General features: G+C 41.1%; 1 protein-coding gene across 1 annotated transcript in view; it reads right to left on the reverse strand.

Annotated features, from left to right (window-relative positions):
- LOC127446040 (protocadherin-9-like) overlaps nt 1–11,291 on the reverse strand; it is a 418,502-nt gene extending 407,211 nt beyond the window's left edge. The window contains exons 1-2 of the mRNA XM_051706656.1: nt 10,669–11,291; nt 6,957–10,113 (exon numbers count right to left, since the gene is read on the reverse strand). Coding sequence (XP_051562616.1) covers nt 6,957–9,992 — 3,036 coding nt within the window. The 5' untranslated portion in view covers nt 9,993–10,113; nt 10,669–11,291. The remainder of the gene's footprint in view (nt 1–6,956; nt 10,114–10,668) is intronic.
- Between the last annotated feature and the right edge of the window lie 10,255 nt (nt 11,292–21,546).

The following is a 21,546-nucleotide window of genomic DNA, read 5'->3' on the forward strand; positions in this document are numbered from 1 at the left end:
GACTTCTCTTGTTAAGATGATAGGGTTTAATATTCATTTAATACTGTATGCATTAGGACATATAATTTGGGATCATGCAATGTTAACAATGAATTTACGTAAATGAGTGATTAGTGCTGGATTAAAGAATGAAAATACAAATCAAAAAGAGTAAAAGGGTTCTCGCCTAGACTGTCAAGAGATCACAGAGCAAATCCCGGAGTCATCTCTTATATATTAGTTTGCTTTATGAAATGCATTCAAGATGAATGCCGCTGACGTTTGCTTGCAACTTCAGCAAATGAGCAGCCATTCAGATTGAATGGACAATGGAAACGACACCACTAAATACAATGAAATTCACACTATTTTTGAATTCTTGTCTCTTTGTAACTCCAAAGACCTACTAAAGTATCCAAACCAAGACATTCGCATACAGTGGCCCCAAAAAGTATTTGGACCCCTTGGGACCAGCAGATTGGAATTTGTTCATTTGGGCATGCGCCACTTTGTTGGTGTGGTGTCCATCTAAGTTTTGGTGGCAACTGTAGGTTAAATCTCTTAACATTTACTCTATGAGATATATTGAGCAATGGTCATGCAAATGATGAAAAATAACAAATCTCTGCTCCATAATATTGTCAATATCCTGGTAATTTGCCAATGGTCTGTGCTAGTTTTTTGTTTTGTTTTGTTTTTTGGAAAAGCTCCCCTACATTGGTTAGTAGTTTTCAAATGCTAAAATGATCTGAGTGCATTGTCCAGTAGTACAGATCTTGCTTGGAGTTCTTCCACTGACGACATCTGTACATCAGTGAAAATATATAAAAGTCTTGAGCTTGCTTAAACATTTTGCCTGCACACCGAAGTGAGGTACCATCTTTTCAGCCTCAAACTTAGAGGTTTGCTATATTTTGGCTTTGCAGGCTTTGCAATGGCCATCCTGAGGCAATGTTTCATTTTTTGCACAGAACAAAAAAAAAAAAAATAATAAATCGCCAGCAGCCTATCATAAGCCTATATCATAAGTATTCTAGACTATTAGAGATCATCTTCAACTTCAGAGGTAGAGCTTCACTGAGACAAAGGCATGAGGATTTCACCTCGGTGTTAGGTCTAAAATTTGTGCAGTCAAGGGCCTATTTGCTCCCACCAGGGAACAGTGTTGGAGGTATAATGGGTTATGTAAGAAGACTGGACAGCCGTGTAAATCGCAAGATGGTAAGCCACTGTTGTTTTGGCTGAAACAAGAAGTCTGCTTTGGAAACAAAGCAGGACTGACCCTTGAAATGAGAGAGGGATGTTTACAAAAGTGGACTGGAGAATTAAAAACCTGTCAAATTAAGAACCCTTAGTTTCCAGTGTGTACACTCAGGACCTGATCTTTGGGTTTGGTTGAGTCTTAAATTACCCAATGATGTCAATATATTGTTTGAAATTGGTGCATTCAAGGTGAAAAATAATGGAACATTCGATTGCATTACAAAAATGTCCGTCATTCCCCCAAAGCTGGTCTTATCCCAGCTGGTATTAGCTGGTTTAAGCTGGTCTTTCAGCCTGGCCAAGCTGGAGCTAGGGAGTACGTTCACATGGAGTCTGCATCCATTTTTCTAGATCACTTTTCTAGGCGCTAGATGGATGTTCTAGGCATTAATTTTTTTCAGTGCTTTACACTTTAAACATTGTGACAGGTTAATAAGAACTTCAGCTTTTAAAACGTGTCTCGAGACACCTGCGTTCTGTTCTATTTGTTGCATTGCGTCTAGCATTTTTAGCACATAAATGTGTTTGGTCTGAACTACCCCAAAGAAGGTTTAGCTGGCTGGCCAGCTGGTCTCACAGCCTGTCTGGCTGACAAGAGTCCAAAACCCCTTTAAAACCAGCAAACCTGGGAGACCAGCTAAGACCAGCAAGCCTGAAGCTGGTTTACAATGTTTTCAGCAGGCATAAATGCAAAATTATTTTACACTAGTCAAAGAAGAGTCAAACCCATTAATGAATTGCAGAGGTTCTGTTAGCTCGACAATGAGAGGCGGCGAGGAGCCGTAAGGATTGTAATGTGGCTATATCTCTTTCAGTGGCCCACTGGAGCCCCTCCATCAGCTCAATGCGCCAGATATCGCAAAAGACATCCCCTTCAGGTGCAATAATGTCACAGTCCATTAATCTTCTCAAACTTCAGGCCCTGATCAAGGGAGCCCCATCCATGCTAATCCCTTATTAATGTGGCAAATGAACCTGCATGTGGAGAAAGAGCTACTCCCTCCCAGCCCTTCACCATCACAACGCGGAGTCTATGTCCCCATTCCCTTGTACTGTCTGAATTATCTGCTGTTTGCATTAGGATGTCTATTCATTGAAGCATAAAGCCACTTGAGAAAGCTTCGGACAAACACACACACATCTCTTCATCCCAGATATCATTCACTCCGTGCCCTCAGTAGTAACATTTGTCTAGCACACATATGGCCGAGTTTTTCCGAGTGTGAGCCCATTGCATGCATAATCTCTTGAGATACAATGTTGCAATTCAAGTCAGTATCTAAGCACTTTTGTCCCATTCTGGTTTTGTCTTCACTTTTTGAGAGTGCCAGCAAGGGCTATGCCTACAGATTCCTGCTATTATGTGAGAGAGGGAAAGACCTGACTGTGCTCAGCTTTGCCAGATTAGAGGAAAGCTTAGTAAAAAAAACAAAAATATACTGCATGCAGAGCGACTCGAGACAATCATGTAGTCTCTATAAAGCAGTCCCAAGGCATCTCTTGGGTCTGATTGCTTCCTAATCCAAACAGTTGGAAGAACCACAACACTTTGGAATAATCCTGCCTCATTGTTGATAACACTGCCTCATAGTGCTGTTACTCCATTATCTGCTTGAGACAGATCAGTGCTCTGATACATATAAATGAGGCTCGGTAAGAATTTAGATTTCTGAATAGATTTGATAAGATCTGGTTTTGTTACTGTAACTCAACTGGCAGAGCATGGCACTAACAATGCCAAGGTCACCAGTTCGAATCCCAGGGAATGTACATCCTGATAAAATGCATTGATGCTTTGGATAAAAGTGTCTGCCAAATGCATAAATGTAAATGTAAACTCCTATAAGACGTGTAAGTGGATCCATTGTGATGTTTTCTTTGGTGTGAAATCTGAGCAACTGCCTCTAAACTTTGTACTGTATGTATTAATAGTTGAACCCAACGTAACGGACAGAAAACTCTCCAGTATGGAACACAAATGCTCTTTTCAGTTATATAAATGCTTGTATAATTTTAGTTTGGAGTCAGCAGTCACTTCTCAAGTTTAATTTCTTCAACTGAGTTTATTAATCAGGCTTGTTGAGGAGTTTTCCCGCAGAGCCAAGGGACTTGCACACTACGTGTGCACGTTTAATCAATAACTTAAATGTTTCATGCACTTTTGTAATAGACTTTTTAATGTGCTTCCATCCTGAGAAGCTATTGAACCGTGATGTGTGTGAATGTGTGTTTGCCCCATGCAATAAAAACTATAAATGAGAAACAAATGGTCTACTTGGATTTTTTCATGATAAACACTGTTCATCAAATAGTACTTCTGAAGCTGGGCAATTTGTGTCTGTTATATGAGTGAGTCTCAAACCCCCAAAAATTGGGACTTTAGTAAGAGCTAGCCATAGTGGGACTGCCGCATACCATTAGCGACACAACCGTTTGGCAAAGGCTTCTGATTGGTCTCAAAGAAATAGTTCACCCATAAATGAAAATTATGTCATTATTTACTCACCCGTTACAAACCCCCATGACTTTCTTTCTTCTGTGTAACACAAAAAGGAGATATTAAGCAGAATGTTGATGGCACTTCCCCAACAATAAAAGTGAATGGTGACCCTGGCTTCCGAGCAAGATTTCCAAGGCATGATTACATTTTGGTCTGTTCCCCAAAAAGCTGTTGAAGTCGTACTGACTACTTCTATGGTAGTTGTATAATGTTTTTTGGCCTTGCTGGAGCTCGAAAGTCCTTGGTCCCCATTCACTTTTTATTACATGGAAAAGAGAAGCTCAAACACTCTGCCAGCCTTCTTCTTCTGTGTTACGTGTAAAAAAGAACATCATGCGGGTTTGGAATCATAGAATTATTTTTTTTAGCTGAACAATGTTGTCATTTTACATGGCGGCTGCATTTTTTTCCTTTGCACTGCGGCCAAGCAAAATTAAATTGGTAATGGTTGCTACGCCCCCTGACTATCATGCAAGTTTGCATGTGTTCATTGTTGTTTGCACTGCTTTAGTTCACTGGGTTAACAGAAAGGCCAAACTTTAATTGGCCTATGGCTGTCAGTAGAGGATTTGGGTGTTGTAATAAGCTTGCCGCTGATGTGCCTGTAGCTGCACTAACCAACTATGCATTGAGGCTGCCCATGCATTCACAAGCTTTATAGAGGGAATGTACAGCCAATGGCCTTTAAAGAGACACCGAGGGCAGTCTATGTTCAACACAGCCCCCTCTGGACTGTACTTCTCAGTGTGGTACACTGCATATACAGTGTTAACAGGCATGTGCCCCTGCGCTTACAGTGAAGACTATTGTCTTGGGTCACCGAGTCATTCATAAAGGCATGTGCAGCATGACAGCGAGGTTTCCCAATGGGACAGCAGCTACAAAGGCCTCTCTCTTGGCCTGAATTGCAGTTTTTATTGAGTAATCTGTCATTCTAAATTGCCATATGCCTTTTTCTTGCTCCCAACAATGTACAGTATGTCTGACAGGGAGATGAAAACGGGATGTAATGAATCGGCTTGCATATTCAGTGCTATCAAATAAAATAAAAGATCTCATTGAAAAGCCTTTTTAATCAAGGGCACCCTGAAAGACTCCATATGCTCTTTTGATTCCCTTTTTTGGCAGGGGAATGGGATGAGTTGTACTGTAACTTATAGAAGGGTTATATCTCATGTGGTCTACTCCAGTTCATGTTTGTGATCTGTTTCACCCACACAAGGGCAATCCAGACCCCCTCCCACTCACATACACACACACACACACACACACACATACACACACACACACACACACACACACACACACCCACTGTCCAGACTCTCATTCACCCAGAAAACAATATAAGACAAGCTTTTGTTTGTACAGCTTTCTCACTGAAGGAAACAATAAACAATTCTCCATATTCTTATACCAAGTTATATTTTAGCAAAATTATCATAAAAAGTTAGCTAAATCAGACAAAATGTCCCTTTTTGGGACATCCTCATTTGGATATTTTTATTTTTATATATTTTTTTTTTTTTTTTTTTTTTTTTTTTTTTTTTTATGTTTGCTTTTGATTCTGAAAATGCAAAAAGCTTGATAATTTAGATTCAGTAGCTAGGTAACTGTGTGTGTGTGTGTATGTGTGTGTTTTGGGGTACTTGTAAAATTTGGGGGAAAATTTGTCCCCAAAAATTAGCTAAGTATGGGATATCTGGGACAACCTCATTAAAAAAAATAAAAAATAAAAAAATAAAAATGATAAAAAAAATTTTTTCCCCCAAAACAGTTTGGGGTAGAGTCAGGGTTTGGGGTAGGGTTAGGTCTGATGTAATTATAATTAGCTTTATACACAGTAAGAATAATAGAAGTCTATGGTATGACCTCTTTTAGATTGCTAGGTAATCTGTACTGTATGTGTGTGTATTCTATGTGTGTTTGCAGTTTATCTAACGGTCAGACTTTATATTTTACATCTGTAATAGCCATTATCAATCTGCTGTGTATTCAGGCCATTGTTAGATATGAGCTGTTTACTGAGGGAGCTGCTAACGTACACACACCCATGCACAAAAACACACACGCAAAAGGGCAAGGGAAAGGCAAGGAGACTGAGAGAGACAAAAAAGTGAGAGAGAGAGAGAGAGAGAGAGAGAGAGAGAGAGAGTGAGCGAGAGCATGTAACTGCCCCCCACCTCCTCCCCTTGCATTGCAGACACACTGCATGTTGGCCCATAGCCAGATTTATGCCATACAGAACAACAGTGCCACCTAAAGGTAATATTCTCCTCCCTTTTGCCCTCTCTCCCTTGTGTCTTTCCTCTTAGTCTGGGTTTCATACTAAGAAATGCTGTGTTTGGTTACTTGCGCTTGCTATTTTAACACTTTATACAGTAGATTTGTCTTGAATGTTATGCAAAGCTAACTGGAGTGAACACTGCTCTACGTTTATGGTCTGGGATAGTTTATTTGTATACATTAGTATGTGAACACCATTCATTTAGCATTACCTAGGTGCTGAGGACAAAAATATGTTGTATGTGTGTCTACATATTTACTATTAATAGATTAATTGCAGTCCAGGATTAAATAAGAAACCAATCACAGAGAAAAATAGGTTGAAACTTAGTAAGTTGAGTGGTTATAAAAGTGATGATTTGTTTGATAATGCCAAGAGTCAGACTAATCTTTTTGTATTGTCTTTATAGGAGTTTAGCTGCCAAAATGAGAAAATGGTGATCGAAGTAGAAAGGCAAGAAAAAAATGTTTCTTTCACAAATTCTCAGAGCATTGCATCTTTGAACCATGACAGAGCAGTGAAATTAACTTAAATCTACCTTGTTAGCAATTATAGGAGAAGTTGGATTCTTTTTCAAATCTCACCCATTAAACCAATGGCTTATGCAGCACTTGTTTCAAGTAGAGGTTTATAAATTAAAAAGAAAGAAAAAAGAACAAAAACACAGAAATGCATGTGGTAAGATGATGACAAAAGCAATTTGCTTGGGTCTGCTAGTTTCATATAAAACACATACAATATTAAGAATTTTTTTTTTTTTTTTTGGTCATATATGAGAACATCTATGGAAGCGGAGACGTTTTCAAAATCTATTTCTACATAGTGCATCACAAATGTATCACTCAGAGCAAGTAAGCTATGACAGGCACTTCAGTATTGAGCAGGGCGGTTATACGCAGTACTTATAGACCAGTAAAAGTGTTCTTTTACCTGTCTGGTGTGCAAAGGTGCCCCCTTTGACTTGAAGCCTCCTTGTGAACTGCATTCTGAGGCACTGAAGTGATCTGAGCTGGTGGAGGACCGTTTGGAAAGCGTGTCACAGCCCCCAACAAAGGTATTGTCCAACGGCAGCTCCTGTATGACATGGTGCTTTTTCACAGACACCGGAGTGTCAGCTTTTAGGTGGAAGGCCGATTGGGGTGAAGCAGACTTGTAGTGTCGGGCCAGGTCTGGGCTGCTAGGTTTGAACGTGGTAGTAGGGGTGGCATTCCAGTCAAAGCGTCCAATCCCAGGCTCCTCGAGCTCAGCCGGGAGACTGATGGTTCCGTTAATGGGTTCGTGGGCAGGGTCGACAGGTTTGTTCTCCTCAATGGTGACAAAGTTCAAAAGGGAGCTCTTTGGAGACTTCCTCTTTTTACGCTTCTTCTTCTTGTTCTGCTTGTTCTCCTGGTTGGGCGACATCCATTCGGCACCCTGCTTTTTTCTCTGCGCAGCTTTGAACTGTGAGGCGTGACGGCACCGCACCAGAACCATTATAAAGATGACCACAATCACCACCATCGCACCTGTAACAATGGCGATTATGGTTTTTAGGTTGTCGACGTTCTGATAAGTCTCACTGCTCTCACCGATGTTCCTATCAAGCGGAGTTTCCATTGTCCGACGGATGAGGTCATGAATGTATGAGGAATTTCCAACTGTGTCGTTGACGAAAAGGAAAACGAGGATGAGGGTGTGCAGGGACTTTGGATAGCCAAGGTCACTGATGTTGACCACTAACCTATGGAGGCCAATGTCTGCAACAGTGGGTTTCTCCTCTAGTGTGATGTTTCCCGTTACAGGGTCAATTCTGAAAAGACCTCTGTTGTTGCCACTCACAATTGTGTACTTAAGTTCTGCATTCATACCTGTGTCACCATCTACTGCAAAAACCTCAGCGACAACCGACCCTGGAATTGCAGACAGTGGCACTAGTTTGAAAGAGGTGTTTGATGGTGGGTAGATGACAATGGGGGTGTTATCATTGACATCAATGACATTGATGGTCACCTTAGCAGCTGATGAACACGGAGGACTTCCATTGTCCACCGCTCTTACGTCAAACGTGTAGGAGCTTTGCTGTTCTCGGTCAAAGGAAACATTGGACTTTATCACTCCAGAATCTGGATCAAGGATGAAGTTCTCATTATCGTTGAGGATCGAAAGCCTCACCACTGCATTCTCGCCAGCATCAGCATCTGTGACAGTAATCACTCCTACTGTGCTATATTTAGGCAGATTCTCAGACACAAAGAACTGAAAGTGGTTGTGTGTGAATTTAGGGCTATTGTCGTTTTCGTCTAATATGGTCACAATGACTGCCGCTTGACTTTGCAGAGCCCTAGTGCCATTGTCTCTGGCGGTGACTGTAAAGAGAAACCGCTCTTGTTCCTCCCTATCAAACACCCTTGATGCGGTTAGCACCCCTGTTTTGCGGTCGAGATCAAAGAACGAAGCATTGGGTCCAAGCTGGTAGACAATCTCAGCATTCCTTCCACTGTCCTCATCTGTAGCACTGATGGTTGTCAGGAACATGTCACGTTGGTTGTTTTCCATGACTGCCAGTTCGATGACAGGCTGAGTGAAAATGGGCGGATTGTCATTCTCATCCTCCAGCCTTACTCTGACCAGGGCAGTCTGGTTCAAACTAGGTTTTCCAGAGTCAGAGGCCACAATCTTAAAGATGTACTCCTTTGTTCCCTCATAATCGAGCAATGCAGATGTTTCTAACAAATACTGGTTATCATAAACTGCTTTGAGGTGAAAAGGAACATCTTTTTCAATAAAACAAATAACTTTGCCATTGACATCAGTGTCTTTGTCAGATACAGTAATAAGAGCAATCTTGGTGTTAATTGGATCTTTTTCAGAAAGCATCACGGTACCATTGGTTGGACTTATGATGTATCTTAGATCGATATTTGGGGCATTGTCATTAACATCAGTCACATTGATAGTTATTGTGGCTCTTGCTGGACTAGAGCTTCCATCGCTGGCTTGTACTGTCAGTTTATGAATGGCAGACTCCTCTCTATCTAGCGGCCGTTGAACTGTTATAAGCCCAGTGGTGGAGTTCAGAGCAAAAAGTCTCCGCGTGGCTTGAGACACTTGAGTCCCAAACATGTATTTAATTTCTGCGTTGGCCCCAACATCTGCATCAGTGGCTTGCAACTGAACTACTGACGTTCCAACAGGAGAATTTTCTGGGATGTGGACCTCAATTTGGTTCTCTTTGAAGACAGGCCGGTTATCATTAACATCAGTGACGGTCACCTGTAGAATGGCAGTGCTGGATTTTTGTGGGTTCCCCCCATCTTCCACTTTGACTTTCATCACATACGTATCTTTCTGCTCTCTGTCTAAATTCTGTTGAACTATAAGCTGTGGCCATTTCTCACCCTCTGGCGTCTCCACAATATCCAAACCAAAAGCACTCTGCCCGTTCAACAGCTCGTATTTGTGTACGCTGTTGGGTCCGGTATCTGGATCGGTGGCAGAAGGAATGGCAAAGCGGCTGTTAATTAGTGTGTTTTCCGGAATTGAAATATTGATCACAGGGGAGGGGAACATAGGGGCATTGTCATTGGTGTCTTTGACAATGATCTTTATTTTGATTAATCTGAAATAGTCATTAGGCAAAATGACCACCTCAATTTCAAAGGAACACTCACTGTCTTCAAAAGAGGGGCCAGGACAGAGTTTCTCCCTGTCAATACGGTTTGCGGTGGTAAAGATTTCTCCTGTATTGCTCATCACTCTTAATAACGGGTTGTCCCCGGCTTTCGACACAAGTCGGTAAACCAAATTACTGCTAGCCCCGATAGCAGAGTTCATATGGGAGATGTTCAAGTCTTTTGGTATGTTTCCAATAAGAACATTCTCCTGTAGCTCTTCACGAATAGGGTAAATGAGCTCTTGGGCTATGGTTGGATCTAACCAAAAACAAGCAACTAATGTTGCCAACAAGAAAAAATCCCTTAAATCCATGACAGCAGTTCACGCGTGTTCCCGCTGCTTCAATTCAAACAGTTGTCTCCATATGGTGTTGTCAGAGCCAAGGTTTCACAGAGCCTTACATTTGTAGACAAAACAGCAGCCAAACACGACCCTACAAATACAACATTATAAAATACATTACAATTTCATAACAGTCTACAACACACAAGCCAAGTCAAAGAAGCAAAACAGGCTACGAATAGTCCATCAAACCCATCAAATTATAAATAATGCTTAAGACAGTAAGTTATAAATATTAGTAGACTATGATGTGTGCATACTGTGTTAAAGGTGTCTGGCTCTATAAAGATGACACTGAATTCTAGTTATAATTCTTCAATGCATTTAAAACACCACTACTGTCTGGTATCCACTGTAATAATTTCCCTGCGCACACACACGGGCTCTGGATAAGATAATGCGGCCAGTCATGCACTCATCATCATCTTACAAGACATTTCACATAATGTGAATAACGAGAAGTGAAATGTCTTTAATGTCTCACTCTTCAGAATTACACATCATGCATTTTGGAATATTTGTAATAATTGATCTATTATGATTAAAATAATAGTTGCATCAGATATGAAAGCCTAATTTAAATAAGGCAGCATTTAAATTCTGGATGCAAACCCGTTTGGGTGTATGCATGCATGCATTTTCTTACCCAGTTCACAGTGAGCTCGTTCATACGGGGAGCATCAGTTACCGATTCTCGCGCATAGTGACAAATCCGTTCGATCTGTGTGAGTGCTGTCAGACAAATTATTTGACTCCAGTATAATATGAAGATATCCGTATTGATCAGTGCTTTCAGGACTAGGTCAGTAAAGAATATTACAAGCAATTTAGCCCCCAAAATCCAATTGCTTTAAGGGAGAATGTTGATTTAACAGCAGTAAAGTAAACAATCTTCGTTTATGCATTAAACTTTCCTCCGCAGATCAATGTGCGGTCGAGCGCGCGCGGAATGCAGTGGTCGCTGTTGAATCAGGCGATCCACGGTAAGCGAGCGTTAACGGTCCTGTGCGGTCATTCCGCATTACCGGAGGAACCCTATTACACCTGTTCTGTTCAAATATGCACACGAACTATCCCATTAGAAGAGAGAGAGAGAGGGAGAAAAAAAAAAGAGTCAAGTTCAAATGTGATCAAATGCATTTCCCTCTCAGTCTTCAGACAGAAAATAAAATCCACCGCTTCTGTCCCGGTGTCTCGGCGTGATATGCTGCGCACACCTGAATCAGAAAAAGTCCAAACGGCGGGATGTTGAGATGTGCTTGGATGCTTTTCCTCGCGCTCTCTTCTTCCCAAGACTGAATTTCTCTCACCAACTCTGAGTATGCCCACAGGGGAACGCCCCCTCCGTCGCTGATTGGTCAGTCTCTTCATTAACAGCGTGGGGAGGGGAGGAGGCGTAATATGATTGGTTAGGATCAACGTCAGTCAAGAGCGCTGCTGTTGCGGAGCGAAGTGCCTCAGAAAGATGCTGCAGGCGGCGGGATGCGGAGGTTCTTTTGACTGTTAAATTTCACCAAATTAAGAGAAAAGATAAAACATGAATAATATAGTGTTTATATCGTGATGATATCAAGAACACAAGTTATAAATATCTCGTCACTTGTGACTGACGATTATGTCTGTTACGTTTACGTCGAGTTCCGAAAAAAATGCACTTATGTCTAGCTAGCTATTTGCTTCTACCTAGTAGGCTATTAAGTTTGTAGGAATAAAACTGCACAAAGTGCACTAGAGTTCTTCCTTTACATACAGCTCTTTCTGTCCTTGTCATTTGCTGACTGACAATTTAACTGACAATTTATATAAGTAAATAAGTAATATGTCATTAAAGTTTAAGATGTATTTGGATCGAAAAGTGTTAAATTGTGAATATAGCCGCTCAAAGCATCTACATACAGACATGTAAAATCATTTTATCACTTCTGGAACAATCTTTATCATACTGAATAACTGAAGTGAATATGTTTCTGTCCACCTCACAGATACACACGTCGGAATCGGAGCAGGTTAAGTTGAGTTGTGGTAAACAGCACCATCTAGAGGCGAAGGCTGGAAACATGCGTTTATCTCTCATCTGATAAACTGAGCTGAAGTGGGACGTCACTCCCGTCGAGGTCTCAGGTGTGTGTTTGTGTGCGTGTGATAAACCTTTGTTAGGTCAAAGAGGGAGGGACAAAATATTCAGTCAGTTTCTTGGAAATAATTATTTGTGCTTTATTCCAACACTGACACAAGAGAGATTAAAAAAAAAAAAAAAAAAAAAAAATGAAGATTCTTGTTTTTTTTTTTTTTTTTTTTTGGCTGACAACCTGGGTCAGTGTATCTCACCACTGAACAGTTATTTAAACATGACTGTAGGTAGTAAAGAGAAAATGCATTTAGGGGAAATTCCTATTATGCAGCATGTTAATTTCCCCCAATCATATATGCCTGCTATTCTAAATAAATATGTAAACTTAGATATGTTTTTAAAGATGAAAATCATACTAGCTATATATATATATATATATATATATATATATATATATATATATATATATATATATATATATATATATTTTATTACAATATCACAATTAAGTGAACACAGGGGTGACCTTTAAATAATATCTCTTCACTGAGGATTTTTTTTTTTTTTCACGCTGTACATTTAAACAGAACTTTATTAAAAAATATATTCCATGTGTTTATTTTATTTATTTATTTTCCTCTAATAAAATAGTTGCTCAGAAAACATATGCTCTTGGAAATCCTGCTTTCCTTGGTAATAATTTTGGTAAAGTTGTTGTTTTTCTTCTTCTTCTTCTTCTTTTAAATGAATGAATGAATGAATGTTTGGTAGCAGTTACCAATTTCAAAAAGGTACTGCATAACAGGAATATCCCATAGATGTCTTATCACATAGTATCCTAAATGTTGGCTCATTGTGGATGCAGTATCTCCATTTAGATCAAGTGACGCACAGCCAGGCCACAGAGTTTCAGGTGCTGGGTTATTTCCATGGATATTAGATTAGCTAATATGTGTTGCTTTGCTACTGCAATAAATTAGAGTCCCATAAGAGCTGAGCTTTGATTTTTCGATCGACTTTATCTGTTATACTTTCTGCATTGCAGATGTACAGATGTACGTTTAAAAAAAAAATAAAAAATTTAATACACACAAATTAAGGTCTATGATTCTGGGCTGTTGATAGCTTACTGTATGTAACGTAGTATCACAGAGCTGACAAACTTTTTAATTGTGTATTGATGGAATTTTCTCAGAGCAGTAAGACAATGAAATATGAAAGACAAAATATAAAATGTATTGATGAACATCTTGCCCCATTGAGCCTTTTAGCCATAGATAAACTCTTATCCTGAATTAGAATACACTGAGAATCTGCTATGATTAAAGGTAAGCCCTAAGGTCAACCAAAGAAACCACACATTGAAGGATATTGTTTTAGCCTGTCCTTGGTGAACAGATGAGTCAGTTCCTTAAACAAATGGAGCTTTCAGCTTCCAAGAAGCTTTTCAATACAGTGCATTTAGCTCAAGTCTTCTTCAGAGACCAAAGGAAAAAGTACCAATTTGATTTTGTATTGCGAGAACTAATATAAAAACACCTTGTTCACCCCTTTGGATGTCAGATAGATTGTGGTGAGTCTCAGAATTGCATAGTAGCTTCACCTTGGATGAAAGTGTTTTTTCTTACAAACAATAATAAATGACTCTGTTTACACCTGGTATTAAGATGCGTCTCGGGTTACGCGATCACATGTGTTCAAGTGAGACACATCACTGTTTACACCTGGTCACTTAGGGGGCTTTCACACTGGCAGTTTAGTTCAAAACAGAGCATGGTTCACACAAAAAATTGGTAATGTGAAAGCTGTCATGCGGACCGGGGAGCGCACTGCATTACCGAACCCGAGACTACCTGTAGGAGGTGGTCTGAGTTCGGCTGCAATGGAACTGTAGCGCGATTCGCTTGAATGTGAAAGCAACTCGGAATCGGATGCGCATTCGTTCAGGAAGTAAAGTAACCTGTGCATGCGTTTTAGCCGATGACGACATCATTAGTTTCGACTAATAAATATAGGGTATAATAGATGACAGTGGCGATAACTTCACCTTGGACACGAGCGTAAGCGTGCAGTGTAAACAAAGATGCAAATTAATTCCTTGCAATCAGATGTCTCCTCAAAAAACGCCGTTTGCGAGCAGCAGCAAGCCGCCTTCCCCTGGACATCTGATGAGTTACACCATGAAGCGCACATATACGCAGTTGTCGTTCACTCTGCTGTGCATAATGGCACCAAAATAACAAAAAAACAAAAAGTATGATGAGTCGCGTTGTGTTCTCCATGCGTGTTTGTGATGACGAAAGATGAACGCAAATGGACCGGGGTTCAATAGGATAAAGTGAGTGTGAAACCAGACCAAAGCTACGGGGGGCACCAGGAACAATCACACTCGGAATTGGACTGCAGCAAACGTGCCCAGTGTGAAAGCCTCCTTAAATGTGTCTCCTGTGAACACTTGTGTTCGGATTTGGAGGGGAGGGTCTCTGTTTCAATGTTATCCGTTATTTTAGTGGATTTTCTGTATTAAAAGGCCTTCAGATGTTCATGCTTGTCATCTGTGTTGATATCAGACACACTGAGAAAGATCCGTGAAGTTCTCATGTTTGTGTATTTATCCGTTTTTTCAAAATTTTCAGATCAGACCATCATTTACTTTTAAACCGCTCATAACCAGCAAAGTTTAAACTCTTTATTTAGTTCAGTGGTTGATTGACAAGTGAGGGGTGGTGCTTCGCTGCTGCCGGGATGCATTCAGGACAGATTAGCGTTTACACCTCAAATGTGACACAGTCACTTGTGTTTTGACCACATTCGTTTGTGATTTTTGTGACGTTTTTAGACCCCGTTTAGACTTGTATTTAGTGCTGACCACATGTGATCGGATCACCAAGAACGCATCTCAGTACCAGGTTAAATGGGGTCTATGTTTGGCAGTTTCAGGTACAATGACTGGCTGATGCTAATTTTGCTATTTTAAAAAGTATTTTGTGAGTTTGTTGACACATTTTAAAAGTGTCTGTAACAGTGTTGTGCTGTGATATCCTATTTTGAATCAGTATTTTTTTATTTTTTCAATATAAATTTTGAGGACTGTAGATCAACTGGTAGTGCGTGGTTGAGTGAATGATTGACACCCCCCACCCCACCCCCATTGGAACAAGATGAAGTACACTTATCAAGATAAATTCGTGCGAAAATGAGTCTTACGCAGTTTTGCTTCTCATGTTAATTTATGTTTAGACATGTTTAGATGTTTCAACTTAAATACAAGACAAAGATACTGATTAAGAAAAGATTTGTTTGCAGTTTGCTTTCTATCTCATCTTTTAACAGTTTTGCACATCATCAAACATCTCGGCTATAGCTTGTGATCCCATTTGCAGGAGCAGGTGAATTTAAATACAAGCTGTCTGTGAAGAGCATATCAAACCCTCAGTGCCAAAGCTTTGTCTCTTATATTCACTCCCCTCAATCAAGAACATATACAGTAAGGCCTTAGAAATGCACAGCCACTGTAAGTCATTAAAAATATGGAACTGAAAAAAGATAACTAAAATAGACATCTATAGAGATGTTTCTCTCCTAACTCCAATAAACAGTAAAAAACATCCAAGTGCCACTTAAAAGCATCCAAGTTATTCAGAAAGTTACTGTTATCTGTTATCTATGCAGTTAAAGTTCGCAGCTAATTTTGGCACAGTATCTGACATTACGAGAAAGTGCGGATTTGGGGGGATTTGAGAAAACGTGTCTTGCACATGCATACTGTAAATAGACATACACATATTCACACAGGTCTATGGCTTGCTCTCCTCCACCACATGCCAACTTGGCCTATCTACCTCTCGTTGTGTGTGTGTGTCTGTGTGAGTGTGTGAAAAGGAGAGACAGAGTGAGAGTGAGAGTGAGGGGGGGGGGGGGGATTGCGATCTCTAGGGTTCCAGACACTCCTGCTATCTTTAGGCACAATCTGGGCCAGCACGGGATTGGGCAGAGCAGGCCAGAGAGTGATAAATGTTCACCGATGGCCCATGTGGCACTGCCAAGAGATGAGTTTACATCACAGTCTCATTACAAGTCTGATACAAGGTTACTGGGACAACAAAGCAGCATCCAAAACAGAGCGATACCATCCAAATTTAACTGAACCGAGCATGATTGAATATAAAGGCATTTGGAAGGCCAGGGGCACATACACCAAAGGCACTGAAGGGGACAGGTTTCCAGCAAAATTAAGATTAGATCTCAATGTGTATTGTATTTTCAGTTGTTGATATGTAAATTATTACATTTGGTTACCAAGCCCGGTTCCAGATCAAAATCGCTGAGGGTGCTTTTGAAATTATTAGGGGTGCTCTAGAAGTTAAAATGAAGATGTAATATGTAGGGAAGTCAAGCACCACCCAAATAAAAATAGTACCAATCACACTAGTTGTCACACCTAGGTTAAATATTTAATACATAAACTAAACACTTTATATGCAGTAGTATGTCTTTACTTTATCAATTAATAAGTAGCATTTAAAAAATATTATATATTATATATTATAAAATGCATGACGATGTTGCCAACTTTGTATAACAGAGGATGCAAAACCATTATTTTGAACAAAAGGATGATTTCCAAATGTCTTTTAGGGTGAGAATGAAAGAATAAAGGAAGAGACAGCAAAAGGTAAATGTTTTTATAGAAATACCATTCTGAGGAAGGCTTTCTTGACTTCCTTGAACTGTGGATGTAATTTAAGTACGAATTTCAAACTTAATAAATGCTATTTAATCCACTAATTATGCTGTCGTACGCAAGTTTTAATTTTATTGAAATTTTTTTAAACATTTTTTAAATTTTTTATGTACAATTATAAAGTGCTTTTCCACCATCAGGCGAACTGTCCTTAGCATGGTGAGTAATGGTTCCACTAGCATTTCTACTTGTGCACGGTTTGGTACAGTACGATTACAAACCATTCCCGGCCCGGATATCTCAGCATGGTTTACTAACAGTCCTAAGGACAGAGAACTGTTCTGGTGAAACGCTTGTAGTGACATGTCGACTCACAATTGGTCACTTGCTCTGTCAGTCCAGTCTAGTCCTGATTTTGCAGCAGCACATTGGGAAAAGAAACCATAACCACGCCAACGAGCCTGGATCGGTACGGAACAGCATAGTTCTGTAAGGAGAACCGTTCGGCCCAACAGTGGAAAAGTCTTCTGTGTGCATGAATGCAGCAAGCAATGTAGGAAGAAATTATCTGCAGCCACTGGTCTAGAGTGAGCTTTCGCATTTCACTAACAGTTAAAGTTTGGATTTGGCTTTGGGAAACTGATCCTAGGCCAGCAGTTATGGGCAAAATCAGACATTAGAAGCAACAGGCAGTGGATTGAGTGAGATAACTGCACTATGAATTTTCTATGCACGAGCCGTGGTGTGTATGTTGGAGGTAGGGGTGTAACGGTATGAAATTTTGCAGTATGATAACTGTCACAACACAATCACCCTCATGACATATCAGATGTGTATGATATTCTGTCTTCTGCTGAACACAAATGAAAATATTTTTAGAAGAATATCTCAGCTTTGTAGTTCCATACAATGCAAGTAAATGTTGGTTAGAACTTTGAAGCTCCAAAAATCACATAAAGGCAGCATAAACGTAATCCATAAGTCTCCAGTGGTTTAATCCATGTCTTCAGAAGTGACATAATAGGTGTGGGAGAAAAACAGATACATATTGAAGTTTTTTTTTTTTTTTCTATATCTCCACATCTTAAAGTCACGTGATGCCTGTTTAGTTTCACTTTCAGATCTGAGTGTAAGTGGAGATTTAGAGTAAAAAGGGATTATCGATCTATTTCTCACACACACCTATCATATCACTTCTAAAGGCAGATTTAACCACTGGAGTCTTATGGATTACTTTTATGCTGCCTTTATGTGCTTTTTGGAGCTTCAAGGTTCTGGCCAACATTCACTTGCATTGTATGGACCTACAGAGCTGAAATATTCTTCTAAAAATCTTCATTTGCATTCTGCAAAATAAAGAAAGCCATGTTTCTGGAATGGCATGAGGGTGAGTAAATGATGAGTGAATTTAAATTTTTGGGTATAACTAGACAATGAATATAGAAATGAAGTAACTATATGTGTGTGTGTGTGTGTGTGTATACATACATTATATATATATATATATATATATATATATATATATATATATATATACAGGTGTGCTCAAAAGTTTGCATGCCCTTGGAGAATTGGTAATATATGTACAATCTTTAATGAAAACATGAGTGAGCAGGCAAAACACATTTCTATTATTTCTTATGGGATTCATATTCAACTGTAGGTTATAACAGAATGGCACAATAATAAAACAAAACATGGCAACAAAGAAAAAAATGAAATGACCCCTGTTCAAAAGTCTGCATACCCTTAGTTCTTAATACTGTGTATTGCCCCTTTTAGCATCAATGACAGCGTGCAGTCTTTTGTAATAGTTGTCTATGAGGCCACAAATTCTTGCAGGTGGTATAGCTGCCCATTCATCTTGGCAAAATGCCTCCAGGTCATGCAAAGTCTTTGGTCGTCTTGCATGGACCGCACGTTTGAGATCTCCCCAGTGTGGCTCAATGATATTAAGGTCAGGAGACTGTGATGGCCACTCCAGAACCTTCCCCTTTTTCTGCTGTAACCACTGGAGGGTCAACTTGGCCTTGTGCTTAGGGTTATTGTCATGATGGAAAGTCCAAGATCGTCCCACGCGCAGCTTTCTTGCAGAAGAATGCAAATTGTCTGCCAGTATGTAGAGCCGAGGAGGGCGGGGCCGGGCTGGAATGAGACACACCCGGTCCCCAATCAGCCTGATGGGGCGCGTGAGGGATAAAGGCGGCCAGGGACGACAGTTCGAGAGAGAGAGAGAATTGCAGGCAGCTGTACTGTGTAGTTTTTGGTTGTGTGTTTGTTTAAGTTGTTTATTAAATTATTATTTAAGTTGTCAAGCCGGTTCTCGCCTCCTCCTTTCAACTGAACCCCCTTACTCTGGTGCCGTAACCCGGGAAGGAGGAGGGATTCCCGTCGCAGAGTCCTCGACACTGCTGTCCACCCAGGGGAGCGCCACTGCCGTCCGACGGGGGACGGAGTAGCCCGACCACCTGGACGCGGGGAACGGCCGCCGTCTGCGAGGCGAGTGGGGACGGGACTCCCCGACCACCTGGAGCGAGGGAGCTGCTGCCATGGGTGGAGGAGTGCCCTGCCGTCCCCTGGGAACGCGGAGGGGTCGAGAGAAGACCGCCGTCCGCGGGGGGAGGAGGGAAGCGACTCCCCGACCGCCTGGAGTGGTAGGGCCGCTGCTAGGGGCGGAGGAGTGTCCCCACGGGACGCCGGGAATGCGGAGGGGCGTTCTGTCCGCTGGGGGTCGGAGGTCTGACTCCGGTCCGCCCGGGGAGGAGCAGCTGCAGTCCACCTGAGAGGGTGGAGTAGCGATCGAGGACCACGCGACGGCGCATCAGAGAACCGGTGAATTTCTTTTTCTCTCTCTCCTCTCTCTCTCTCTGTCGCTCCGTGTTGGCCTTTCCCTCGCCATTTAGTTTTGTCGTTTTTCCCCTCCTGTCTCCTCCCAGGTCGAGGAAGGCGGGGATGACCCGCCGGCAGTCGGGGCGTAAGGCATGCCCCCCCTGGAGAGGAAGGGTGGGGGATGTACATCATGCCGGGGGCTCCCCGGCCTGAGGCAACGCCGGGAGGAGTGTAGAGCCGAGGAGGGCAGGGCCGGGCTGGAATGAGACACACCCGGTCCCCAATCAGCCTGATGGGGCGCGCGAGGGATAAAGGCGGCCGGGGACGACAGTTCGAGAGAGAGAGAGAATTGCAGGCAGCTGTATTGTGTAGTTTTTGGTTGTGTGTTTGTTTAAGTTGTTTATTAAATTATTATTTAAGTTGTCAAGTCGGTTCTCGCCTCCTCCTTTCCACTGAACCCCCTTACACAGTATTTTCTGATAACATGCTGCATTCATCTTGCCATCAATTTTCACAAGATTCCCCGTGCCTTTAGAGCTCACACCCCCCGAAAACATCAGTGAGCCACCACCATGCTTCACAGTGGAGATGGTATTCTTTTCACTATAGGCCTTGTTGACCCCTCTCCAAACATAGCACTTATGGTTGTGACTATAAAGCTCTATTTTGGTCTCGTCACTCCAAATTATAGTGTGCCAAAAGCTGAGGCATGTCAAGGTGTTGTCGGGCATATTGTAACCAGGCTTTTTTGTGGCACTGGTCCAGTAAAGGCTTCTTTCTGGCAACTTGACCATGCAGCTCATTTTTGTTCAAGTATCGTCGTATTGTGCTCCTTGAAACAACCACACCGTCTTTTTCCAGAGCAGCCTGTATTTCTACTGAGGTTACCTGTGGGTTTTTCTTTGTATCCCAAACAATTCATCAGGCAGTTGTGGCTGAAATCTTTCTTGGTCTACCTGACCTTGGCTTGGTATCAAGAGATCCCCAAATTTTCCACTTCTTAATAAGTGATTGAACAGTTTATTTGCATGATCAGTCATATTTTCAAAATCAATGCCAAACTTTCACAATTTCTGTGTGTTTGAAAATATGGCTAATATTTTATTTAAGAATAGTGATCATATGAAGCCATTTATTAACACATAGTTGTTTGGCTTCTTTTTAAATCATAATGATAACAGAAATCACCCAAATGGGCCTGATCAAAAGTTTACATACCCTTGAATATTTGGCCTTGTTACAGACACACAAGGTGACACACACAGGTTTAAATGGAAATTAAAGGTTAATTTCCCACACCTGTGGCTCTTTAAATTGCAATTAGTGTCTGTGTATAAATAGTCAATGAGTTTGTTAGCTCTCACGTGGATGCACTGAGCAGGCTAGATACTGAGCCATGGGGAGCAGAAAAGAACTGTCAAAAGACCTGCGTAACAAGGTAATGGAAATTTATAAAGATGGAAAAGGATATAAAAAGATACCCAAAGCCTTGAAAATGCCAGTCAGTACTGTTCAATCACATATTAAGAAGTGGAAAATTCGGGGATCTCTTGATACCAAGACAAGGTCAGGTAGACCAAGAAAGATTTCAGCCACAACTGCCAGAAGAATTGTTCGGGATACAAAGAAAAATCCACAGGTAACCTCAGGATAAATACAGGCTGCTCTGGTAAAAGACGGTGTGGTTGTTTCAAGGAGGACAATACGACGATACTTGAACAAAAATGAGCTGCATGGTTGAGTTGCCAGAAAGAAGCCTTTACTGTGAGAAATGCCACAAAAAAACACCTTGACACGCCTCACAGCTTCTGGCACACTGTAATTTGGAGTGATGAGACCAAAATAGAGCTTTATGGTCACAACCATAAGCGCTATGTTTGGAGAGGGGTCAACAAGGCCTATAGTGAAAAGAATACCATCCCCACTGTGAAGCATGGTGG

This window comes from Myxocyprinus asiaticus, chromosome 9, assembly GCF_019703515.2.
Source record: "Myxocyprinus asiaticus isolate MX2 ecotype Aquarium Trade chromosome 9, UBuf_Myxa_2, whole genome shotgun sequence".
NCBI lineage: Eukaryota > Metazoa > Chordata > Actinopteri > Cypriniformes > Catostomidae > Myxocyprinus > Myxocyprinus asiaticus.